The sequence below is a fragment of the Xyrauchen texanus genome, chromosome 29, assembly GCF_025860055.1.
Source record: "Xyrauchen texanus isolate HMW12.3.18 chromosome 29, RBS_HiC_50CHRs, whole genome shotgun sequence".
NCBI lineage: Eukaryota > Metazoa > Chordata > Actinopteri > Cypriniformes > Catostomidae > Xyrauchen > Xyrauchen texanus.
In genome coordinates, this window is record NC_068304.1 from 14118884 (window position 1) to 14130551 (window position 11668).

The 11668-nt window shown below is 39.8% G+C and overlaps 1 protein-coding gene across 2 annotated transcripts in view; it reads left to right on the forward strand.

Moving 5' to 3' along the window:
• Positions 1–10564, forward strand: part of LOC127622871 (transient receptor potential cation channel subfamily M member 7-like) — a 37910-nt gene extending 27346 nt beyond the window's left edge. The window contains exons 24-40 of one of the 2 annotated variants that reach the window (XM_052096989.1): positions 2–186; positions 269–401; positions 1407–2095; positions 3098–3192; positions 3317–3407; positions 4475–4554; positions 4638–4663; positions 4744–4769; positions 4864–4917; positions 5815–5859; positions 6114–6179; positions 7113–7396; positions 7742–7824; positions 7984–8189; positions 9174–9225; positions 9358–9464; positions 9633–10564. In XM_052096989.1, coding sequence (XP_051952949.1) covers positions 2–186; positions 269–401; positions 1407–2095; positions 3098–3192; positions 3317–3407; positions 4475–4554; positions 4638–4663; positions 4744–4769; positions 4864–4917; positions 5815–5859; positions 6114–6179; positions 7113–7396; positions 7742–7824; positions 7984–8189; positions 9174–9225; positions 9358–9464; positions 9633–9763 — 2353 coding nt within the window. In that variant the 3' untranslated portion in view covers positions 9764–10564. Of the gene's footprint in view, position 1; positions 187–240; positions 402–1406; positions 2096–3097; positions 3193–3316; positions 3408–4474; positions 4555–4637; positions 4664–4743; positions 4770–4863; positions 4918–5814; positions 5860–6113; positions 6180–7112; positions 7397–7741; positions 7825–7983; positions 8190–9173; positions 9226–9357; positions 9465–9632 lie in introns of those variants that run through there. The other variant, XR_007968019.1, reaches the window with a different exon arrangement.
• Positions 10565–11668: the final 1104 nt, after the last annotated feature.

The window sequence follows — 11668 nt, forward strand, 5'->3', positions numbered from 1 at the left end:
GTAATGTGTACATGCAGGTGATGTCCATATCAAACCTGGTGTGGAAATACCAGCGTTATCATTTCATCATGGCGTATCATGATAAGCCCGTCCTGCCCCCTCCACTGATTCTGCTCAGTCATGTGGTATCTCTCCTGTCGTCCATCTGCAGGAAGAGGAAGAAGGACAGCAGCACATATGGACCAAGTAATTCACCTCCAGTGCTTGTGTGGTCACTCACCTTTTCTTACTCTCCGTTAGTACTTTATTCTTCTTCATGTTTCTGCAGAGCTCTTCTTGACGGAGGAGGACCAGAAGAAGCTGCATGATTTTGAGGAGCAGTGTGTGGAGACGTACTTCCATGAGAAAGATGATCAGTTTCACTCTGGGAGTGAAGAGAGAATCAGACTTACATCAGACAGGTCTGAATCATCCTCCAAACACAGACACGCAGCACAATGCACACATGTATAACATGTTCTTTGGTAAACAGCCAATCACAGCCCTGACCTTACTGCTGACAAAGGCATTGGTTGATAGCATTGTTGATCCTGTATCATGTGCTCAAATTTGTGATGAATCACACAGACATCTGACCCACAATTCTCAGTTCAGCTTGAGCTTTCAGAGCCACATCAGAAAGTGGTTTAGTTTAGTCTCACAAAGCCTGACTTTTTACTAGGGTTTTAAGTCTGGTCCACTTGGCCAATTTTCTGGACAAAAAACTCCCCCCTTTAACAGGAAGAGATGGTGTGACCAGTGAGTTTGTTAGAAATTACCAGAACATGTTTGTAGACTTTGTGATCTGAATTTCAGTCCATCTACAATGTACTACATTTTGATTACGATTTCAGAAAACAACACAGAATATATTACTGATCTTTTAAAACTACTGTTCTCAATCAATTTTGGCAATTTTTGTGTGCAATATGCATTAGATGATTAGCGAACAGCTGAAGATAAAGCCATTTTACACTGCAAAGGTGGCACAGAAGCTGGATCTGAAGTGGCATTTAGTTGCATTAGCAATGCTACTCAGAGCAGGCATAAATGCATTTACACATTCAATGTGAAATGAATGAAATATAAAGTTAGACTTTAATTATTAAACTAAATGATGAAATATATGCTCAGTCATAACAACAACAAAGTTTAAGGCTGCTCTGATGCTGCATTTTATTTACAAAGAACCAAAGCAGCATCAGAACTGCATTTGATACTAGGGTCTGAGGGGTCATAGCAAGCTTAGTCTGGCTTTTGTGTGTTTACACAGAATTTTGAACAGGCACAGAGCAGGCTTAACTCGGCTGTGTAAAGACGCCTTAAGAGTAAATTTAGTTTAATTTGATCATTTGCAACTATGGTTGGGAAATATGGTTTGGTTATTAGAATAATTTGAGAGTGAATTCAACTTTGTGTGCTTTTAGGGTTGAAACGATGTGTGTTCAGCTGAAAGAGGTTGGAAACAAGGTGAACTTCATCAAGCGATCTTTGCACACTCTAGATTCTCAGATTGGGCACCTGCAGGATCTCTCAGCGCTCACTGTGGATACTCTGAAGGCCCTGACGGCCCAGCGAGCATCAGAGGCCAGCAAAGTCCACAACCAGATTACCCGTGAACTCAGCGTCTCCAAGAACCTGGTGCCTGGCCCGTCCGACTTGGCAGGACATTCCAAGTCAAGCGCACTGGTGCGCTGCAGCATGGGCTTCCTGCCCCCTGCGGCCACCATAGCGGAGTCACTATTCGGGGGCAGGGCTGAAGACAGAATGCTGCGTCAAGGGGCAGACCTTCCTTTGAGCCCAGAGAGACACTCTCTGTTCATTCCCGAGGCTGGATCCTCGGGCTACGCCTTACCGAACACTAACACGCAGTCCCCGCAGCTGCGTCTGTGTGGACATTCACTGCGTGAGGGGAACGCCGGCCGACCTGAAGACATGAGTTCCGGCAGGCTCATCAGTGCGCCGGCTGCCACGGCCAGGTTCTTCGACAGCATGCCGATGCAGCTTGCGGACTCTCAGACAAGCACACATTCACGCGGTGCACAAATGCACACACCCCCTCACACCGTACAGACAGAGCTGCGACACGGCCCCGTGGAGTTTGGGGCATTCGTAGGTGAGTTTGAGAAGGAAGATGAGGGTGTTTATGGGAAGAGTGATGAAGGCTGCCCAGTGGTGGTCGTGAGTGAGCCGGAGTGTGAGGGATATGTCAATCCCGCATTTACTTATGATGATGATGAAGCTGAGATTAGGGTAGAGGAACCCACAGCCGCTGACCAGCCTGACAGAAACACACTCCTCCCGGGCTTTCCTCGGGCCCCTGATAATTGTCCCCAGCATAGCGGCAGACGGTTCCCTAGAGATGAGCGCTGCATACGTGTGCTGCAGAGAATCAGACAGAGGACTGGAGGTTTGGTTTCGGCCCAGTTCAACCTACTGGGGATCAGGGTTATAACCTCATCCTAACTATGAATCTAAACCCTCTCACAGTCTGCATGCCCTTGTTTGTGTTAGAGAGGGTGAGAAGGGTGACATGCCCATTTGTTTGTGTTTTTGTAGAGGGAATATGAAGATGCCTAATTTACTATATTGCCCCTCGGGTGTAAATAAAGTGGTATTGTGTCATATCGTGTGTTATTTTGGTAGAGACTAACCCTGGGCTGGTATGTCAAAATCTCGTTTGGGGAGTTTTTATAGAGATGGTTTAATAAACTAAGGGTTTTGTGAGGGAAGTGTTTAACATGGTGACTATTTTATGATGTGCTGTAGAATTTACTGGTTTCAATGGCTTTGTTCACACAGGCAGCAAAAACACTATTTTGGTTTATTCAACTCTGCAAACAGTAGAACAAATTAAATCAGAATTTTACAAACCATTCATATGTACTACAAGTATGTGGTTTGAAATCTGATTATACTTCACATTAATTTCACATAAATCACTATTATAGAAACCCATGTAAATACACCGGATATTGACAACACTGTCTGAACAAAATACCGGAATTGGATGCAGTATGAACAAAGCCTATTTATATAAATGAATCAGACTTATCTGTCAATCTGTTGTTTTGAGTTTATATAGCCTTTGGACTTATTTTGCCATTTTTCTCTAAAGGTCACAAGGATGACACTGAGGGTCAGAGGTCATTCCCCAAGGAGGTTTCCGCCAGCGGGCGACAACTCAGTCCACCCAGGAAGGGTCGAGATATGGTCAGTGTAGATATGAGATTGTAGAAGTGTAGTAAACTAGTTTAAAGATTGACTGTTGTTGATTGACTGAGATTGACTCACTGTGTCATACCCAAACTGATGTTCTTTGTGTGTCTGGCTGTAGGGGGCATCACAGGGTCACATTCGGATGGTAAATTCATATGCTGGTTTCACCGATTTTGACAAAAATCCTTTGGTCCTGTCCAGTGAGTCCAGTGAGTGAAAACAACATTACACAACATCAGCAATTGCTTTAAACATTAACCCTTACACATGCGCGGGTCATTGCAACATTATACATGATGAAAGATAAAGGCCTCGTTCACACTGCAGTTAAATCCAGATGTCCTCACCAGTTTTGTCCCCACCGGTCCTGTGGTCTAGCAGTAAACCTTACATTACACTCCAGAGAGAGCAGGCTGTTTAAAAGCACCAGGTAGACAAAACACAGCGCCTCTGTTGACAGCAGTTTACAAACAGTTACAGACAATAATACATCTCTGGTCTTAAATGTTTGTTTGGTCAAAAACAGCTTACACTGAATGCATTAAGCGACTGCTATCCATGTTTCTTGTTTGCAGCCTTGAGATGCCAAACCATTGCTATGGTTCTCACAAGGGTCCAGAAACTCACCAAATTCAGCAGGAAAAAAATTATTTAATAAGTAAATAAAAAGAATTACAAGTCATTTGGCCAATAACTTGAGAACTTCAATTGCAAGATAGTTTGAACCTTGCTGCTTTTTAATGTGATACAAGTCACTCGTGCATCTTCAAACACTTTTAAATGTAGCATCGGAAGTTACTTATAAGACTGTGCAGTGTGAATGTGGCCAATCTGTCTAACAGCAACCTCTTTAACTGTTACTGTGTGTGTGTGTGTGTGTGTGTGTGTGTGTGTGTGTGTGTGTGTGTGTGTGTGTGTGTGTGTGTGTGTGAGCGTGTATTTATCACTTTGTGGGGACCAAATGTCCCCATAAGGATAGTAAAACCCGAAATTTTTGACCTTGTGGGGACATTTTGTCGGTCCCCATGAGGAAAACAGCTTATAAATCATACTAAATTATGTTTTTTGAAAATGTAAAAATGCAGAAAGTTTTCTGTGAGGGTTAGGTTTAGGGGTAGGGTTAGGTTTAGGGGATAGAATATAAAGTTTGTACAGTATAAAAACCATTATGTCTATGGAAAGTCCCCATAAAACATGGAAACACAACGTGTGTGTGTGTGTGTGTGTGTGTGTGTGTGTGTGTGTGTGTGTGTGTGTGTGTGTGTGTGTGTTGCAGCACTCAGTAAACCGGAAAGGAATCGCGTGTCAATTGAAGATATCTCGCGACACGAGGATCTGTCAGTCGCGCTGCTATTGGTCAGTCAGCCTTGCAACACGCACGCCAACACGTGTGTTTAAGATTGTTACTGTTGTAACGTTTTTTTTTCTCTGGTTTTCAGGGTAAATCAGTGCAATCCAGCAAACTGTGAGTAACTGCATCCACACAGTGTGTGTGTTTGTTTGTTTGTTTTGGTATTTGAACTGATTTTCCTTTGCTTTCTTCAGGAGTGTAGAAGATGACGTCTCAAACGGTGAGTACGGTTCTGTATATCTAATGCACTCTACTGATCCAGAAAACACGATTCTTTCTGAACCAATCCTAAATGCAGTCTCTGTGTGTTTCAGCTGCAGCAGGTCTGTACAAGGCCCGACACACACACCTGGGTGCACGCAAGGACTGTAAGTCTGAACCTTGCTGGTCTGTTTTAGAGCTGCGCTTTATATGCGTTGCTGTGCTTACAAAAAATAAAGGCAGATGCTATTTACACCCCAGTGCAAAATGTGGCAAAAATAATTGGCTACTCTATTTAAATACTAACATAAGCCTTACAAAATGTAACCATGGTTTTACTACACCATGGTATTTTGTAGTGAAATCATAGTAACCTCAAAATTAAACATGGTTACTATATTAACACCATATTAATGTATTAATAACACAGTTAATTGCATAAAACTATGATTTCCACCAAAAAACATGGTTACCTTGTAATATAAATTTGTATTTATTATTAGTAGTTGTATTAAAGAATATATATTAAGAGTGGACACAGAATGGGAAAAGAGTGGGACAAAGGCAGATTCGAACCCTGGTCGCCAGCACAAAAGACACATACTCAACAGCATTACACTGCAGCAATGCTTAGGATGCAGTTTGTCATAAATTAGACTATTGGGGTGCAAAAAAAAACATGCAGTGTTTTCTAGAATTGTCAATTAATTAGAATTTAAATTTGAAAATTGTTTTTTGCTGAAAAGAAAATTTCTCATTACCTTTATGCAAAAATCTCATTCTTTTCACTGTAGTGTAATAAAGGTAATGATATATTACTTCAATTGTTAAGTACAGTATATGTAATGAGTTTTTGCTGTACAGAATTGCTGTTTTTTTTATTATTATTATTATTATATATGACCAGGACATTTCTGAGATTTACACATTTACCATGGTATTTATTCATTAAAATATTCATAGGCCATGGTATTTACATGGTAATACCATTGTACTTTTTTCTATTGTTGTTTATGCTTACTGGTATTTTTACTTGGTTCTGTCTGTGTCTCTCTGTTGAGCAGCGATTGGTTCTCCATTTAAGCCCATGGAGAGTTATCAGTATTCAGGTCAGTGTTTCTGTCTTTCACTGTAAACTTTAAGCACGTCCTGAAGCATAAACACATTCTGGTCCAAACCCGACCCATAATGCCTCACTACATTAAACAGACTGTAATGATGAAGTGTTCAAACCTTTCCTTTTTAACTGGATGAGACATCAGGGTTTGGGTTTGAAGCAGACATGGGATGTCAACTCCTTGTGATGTATACTGACATCAGCCCCGTGTGTGTCATCCGTGTGTGTCATCCGTGTGTGTATTAGCGGTGGAGCGTAATAACCTGATGCGGCTGTCTCAGAGTATTCCATTTACCCCAGTGCCCCCTAGAGGTAAGACACATTACTGCCCTCTTCCCCTCTATCTCTCTCCTACATCACGCTTTGCTCTCTGTTTATTTGTTGTAAGGCTGGGCGGTATGAAGGTGTATACTATGCAACAGTAGAAATGTGTCAACCTGTAGAGATTTTGCTTATGGGTTGAACAAACGGGTGAAACAAACACTTATTTAATGCATTGTTTACTTTGCTTAAACTTGAAAAGAAAAACCTTGAAAACGGAACGTGTTGACTATTCATTGACAAACCTATTGGTTGATTTTGGAATTGACACCATGGAAGGTTACCCTTCAGTTAATCGTCAAAGTGAACGCAGATGTCGGCCAAATATCAGCCGAGATACGGGCCTATAACTTGTGGAGTTGTTCATGATTGCTGAGCAATAATATAGAATTTAACTGATGTGTGTATAGTTTTTGTTTATATTAACAACAGCTTTAAACATGGCTCATCCAATCAGAATTTAGAATCAGAACTATCTGTTTTCTAATATTAGTTTTACAGTATTTCGTTCTAATCATGTGTTGCATAATGTGAAGCTGTTTTTGCACTGAGTCTGACTTCAGACTAATCAATCATTTGATATAAATAATCCTATCTTTTGTTTTGCATCCATCAAATAAATATAATTAAAGTGCTTTTAATTGGTGAATTATTCAATTTACCGTGTTATCCAAAACTAGACATTACCACATGGCCATTATTTGATTATGTCAAAGTGATTTTTCAATTAATTTTGCGCCAAAAAATAAATATGTTGTGATATATATATATATATATATATACGGTTACCGTGATAAAATTATTCAAGATTTTGGTCCTACCACCCACTTCTAATTTTTTTGTGTAATATTTATTGTGTAAATGTATTGTAATTCATCAGACATGTGTAATACTGGATGTTCTCTCTGATTGTGTGTTCTGCAGGTGAGCCTGTGACTGTGTACCATCTGGAGGAAAGTTCTCCTAACAGCATCAATAACAGCATGTCGTCGTGGGCACAGCGCGGGCTCTGCGCAAAGATTGAGTTTCTCAGTAAGGAGGAAATGGGTGGCGGCCTTCGGCGGGCATTAAAGGTTCTCTGCACCTGGTCAGAATATGACATTCTCAAACCTGGACACCTGTACATCGTCAAATCCTTCCTACCTGAGGTGGTCAACACCTGGCAAACCATTTACAAAGAGGACACAGTCTTGCACCTCTGTCTCAGGGTATGAACACACACAATCCAAATGAAAGAAAAAACAGAGAGTGATAACAGAGTTGTGAGTTGGTGCAGTCGACACAGGGACTGGTGCGACTGCATCATTTGTACCACCCTAAGGATGCCCCTGGCCATTCATATTGCTTGTTTACAGCAGTGAGATACCAAAACATTGCTATGGTTATCACTATGTCAGCCATTGCAAGTTCTGTGCATAGATACAGAATGATAATTTAGAGGATTCAGTCCTGTATGCAAATGCAGTTGTCACACCTAAAACTTTGCAGTGTGTCTGTGGCCTTTATTTGTGACTCGGTATAATGTGTCTTTTGTGTGTTTTTGTTCTTAACAGGAGATTCAGCAGCAGAGAGCTGCACAAAAACTCACGTTTGCATTCAATCAGATCAGACCCAAAACAATCCCATACTCACCCAGGTAATACACATTACTTACTTTATTATGAATTGTTTTTACCTTTGACGTCACCAACAGTAGGTTTTGACATATGTAGCCCAATTTCGTCCCCAAAATAGCTAAATAAGACCACCCGCAGGTATTTGTTTAGTGATAGGACTGTGGTTTTTCTCTCTGTAGATTTCTGGAGGTTTTCTTGCTGTACTGTCATTCAGCGGGCCAGTGGTTTGCGATTGAGGAATGTATTACCGGAGACTTCCGGAAGTTTAATAACAACAATGGAGATGAAATCGTTCCGACCAACCTGCTAGAAGAAACCATGCTTGCGTTCAGTCACTGGACATATGAATACACGCGAGGAGAACTGCTCGTGCTTGACCTGCAGGGTCTGTAGATCTTCTACATTAAACTCTCCATCCTGGAAAACAATGAACATGAATGTTGTGCTTTGGAATTTTTACAGTGCATTAGATGCAGCCATGTCATGCTTAGTCTGCTTTTAAAGGAATATTCCAGGTTCAATTCAATTTAAAGGAATAGTTCACCCAAAAATAAATGGTGACCAAAACTATATAAGCTCCAACAAGCACACAAAGGCAGCTTAAAATAAATGTGGTTTAATCCATGTCTTCTGAAGATATCCAGTTGATTTTGAATGAGAACATAACTGCTTTTTCACTATAAATCTTGACAGTAGTCTCCTTGGCGATCATGATTTCAAACTCGATTACACTTCATAGCACCATCTAGCACTGTGTGCAAGCATCAAGCACTAGGAAGTGTAATCGAGCTTGAAATCATGATTGTGCCTAGAGACTTGAATGGCAAGATTTACAGTGAAAAAGGAGTTACCTTTTGGACTGTTTTCTCTGAAAAGTGATTAGATCGCTTCAGATGATATGGATTGGAGTCATATAGATGATCTTTTAGCTACCTTTATGTCCTTTTTGGAGCTTGAAAATTCAGTCACCATTCATTTGCATTGTATGGACAACCAGACATCATATCTCTATGAAAATATCTTTGTTTGTGTTTCATTGAAGAAAATACGTCATGAGTTTGAGATGACGTAAGGGTGCATAAATGATGAGAGAATTATCATTTTACATAAACTATTCCTTTAAATTCTGTGGTCAGCAAACGCATGATGTAATTTACCACAGACAGTAATTAATTTGTAAAAACGAGCAGGGAACGTGTTTACAGTGATGCACATACAGTTGAAGTCTAGCAGGCAAGCGTGCCAATGTACGATTGTTTTTAGGTTGGGATTGAAATTCCATTTGGTCCCACTAGTGTTTTTTTTTTTTTATTCCTGTTTTTGCAATTGCAGTTTCTACCTGATTACAATATGACCTTAATTTCTACAGGGGTCGGTGAAATTCTGACAGATCCGTCGGTCATTAAGAGTGGGGAGAAAGGGTGAGTTAACGTGTGACCCCTTTTAGCACTAGACCTTGTGAAACCAGGAAGATAAAAACAGTTTATTACAGAGTGAATTACAGTGAATCTTTCTGAATATTCTGTCATTTGCACATTTGGTGAATGCGACAGGTCTTACGATATGATCTTTGGGCCTGCGAACCTGGGAGATGACGCCATTCGAAATTTCCGCACCAAACATCACTGCAACTCATGCTGCCGAAAACTCAAACTTCCAGGTGAGGGCGTTTAATAATGAATATAAACATAATAAAGATGGATTATTATTGACATGACAACAATATGTGAAGATTTAAAATAACAAAACTGTGGAGTTTTATCTTTCTTACATTCAGTCTGTGTCTCTCAAAGTTTCAAAGGATTTTTTTGTGCATTTTTGTTGTCAGACCTGAAACTAAATGAATACACACCAGATAAAATGACACTGCAGCAAGACCCCCCAGAGGGTCCATCCCACTCGCCTCCTACAGAGGGCACCACTAAAGAACAGCGTCCCTCCATGCACTTAATGCTGTGAGCCACACACACACGGGTACACTCGCAAGACTTGCATTACTGGAAACACACTAAAGTTAATACTGTCCTGAGTATGTGTATGTGTGTGTGTGTGTGTGTGTGTATATGTCTGGAGGACCTCTGTGTGGTTTATATGAAGTTACATTAGGGATACGTCGCTTATGATCAAATGAACTGATGCAATTTAGAAATGTTCTAAAAAGTCACCTTTGAGGTTGATCACCTTTTAAGAGTATTTTTTTATTTTTTATGTCCATATGGAATTATAAAGTGCTTAAGAACTGGTACAATATCACTGTATAGAGTAAAGTATTTATTCTGAACTTCAACACATTGCCTTGTTTAAAATAAAAGCAGTTTTAAGTGCGATGGCTGTCACTTGCTTATATGAAATGATCAGATTTTGTACACAGCTGAATGCCAGTAAAATGTTTTTGTGTAAAGAACAATCCACGTGTAGTGGATTAATGCATTTATGGTTTAAAGTTCATATATGTTTGAATCTCATGTAGATTATGGGCAGATTGCAATGCAAAATTACAGAACAGTATGTGTGATTTCACTGTCCCAAACACTGAAAGCAAATGCACACAATCATAACTTATCTTTATAATGTTACAGCAGTACTCGTGTCCTTTATCGTCATTGGAGTATTGTGTAAGAAATGTAATCCAGTGTATCTTATAGATACATTTATCTGGCACTATTATGACAATTGAAACATGACAATGTTTGATGCTGGGGACATGAATTGATCTGTAAACATTTTTTACTGTACATTTAAACTAATAAAATGCTGAAATAAAATATCTGATGTACTTTTCTGTCACTGTGGTATTCATCTTTTCTGTTAACTATTATATTTGAACTGGTAGCATCGGTCAAAGACATAATCAATTGTTTTTAATGATTAATCTGTTAATTAAATAGGTCTACATCCTAGTTCAAACACCGCTGACCCATAAACTGTGATCATTGCGCTGTTAATCAAGGCACTGAAACTCAGGTTACCACAGGTGCGCAGAACCTTTTAACAATGCAGATGTTATTGTATTAAACACAAAAACACTCAACACTCACTTTGGTGATGGACATGCCTGAATCCCCCTCAACATGGGTGACTGAGGATCATTCATCAGATATTAAAAGAACAATTCACCCAAAAATGAAAATGATCTGATGTACTCACCCTCATGTCGTCCCAGATGTGCCTGACTTTCTTTCTTCTGCTGAACACAAATGAGGATTTTTAAAAGAATATTTCAGCTCTGTAGGTCCATTCAATGCAAGTGAATGGTGACCAACATTTTGAAGCTCCAAAAGTACATAAAATTAATCTGTATGACTCCAGTGGTTTAATCCATATCTTGTGAAGCGTGTGAGAGAAACATTGATATTTAAGTCCTTGGTCAAAGGTACAAATTTATAGTAAAAAATCTGTTTCTCACCCACAGTTCATCATCTGATCTGTTTCTCATCCATACCTTCACATTGCTTCAGAAGATATGGATTTAACCACTGGAGTCTTATATACGTATAATTTTATGCTCCCTTTGTGCTTGATATTCTTTTAAAAATCTTTGTATGTGTTCTGCAGAAGAAAGAAAGTCATACACTTCTGGCATGTCATGAGTGTGAGAAAATTATGAGAGAATTTTCCTTTTTGGGTGAACTGTCCCTTTAAGCTCATGAGGGTGAAGGTGAGAGAGACTGAAAGATCAATCACTGACCGTCTCTTGTTTTACTCACAAACTTGGCAAGAGCTTTCCAAAATCAAAAGCATCAGTCATATTGGCTGGTTGTGGAACATTTTTAAGCAGTTTCAACGTATTGATGCTCAACAGCATTTCCAAAGTTCCTGACAACTTGAGTGCTTTCCGTTAGGATCAGTGGAGGTATAACAACA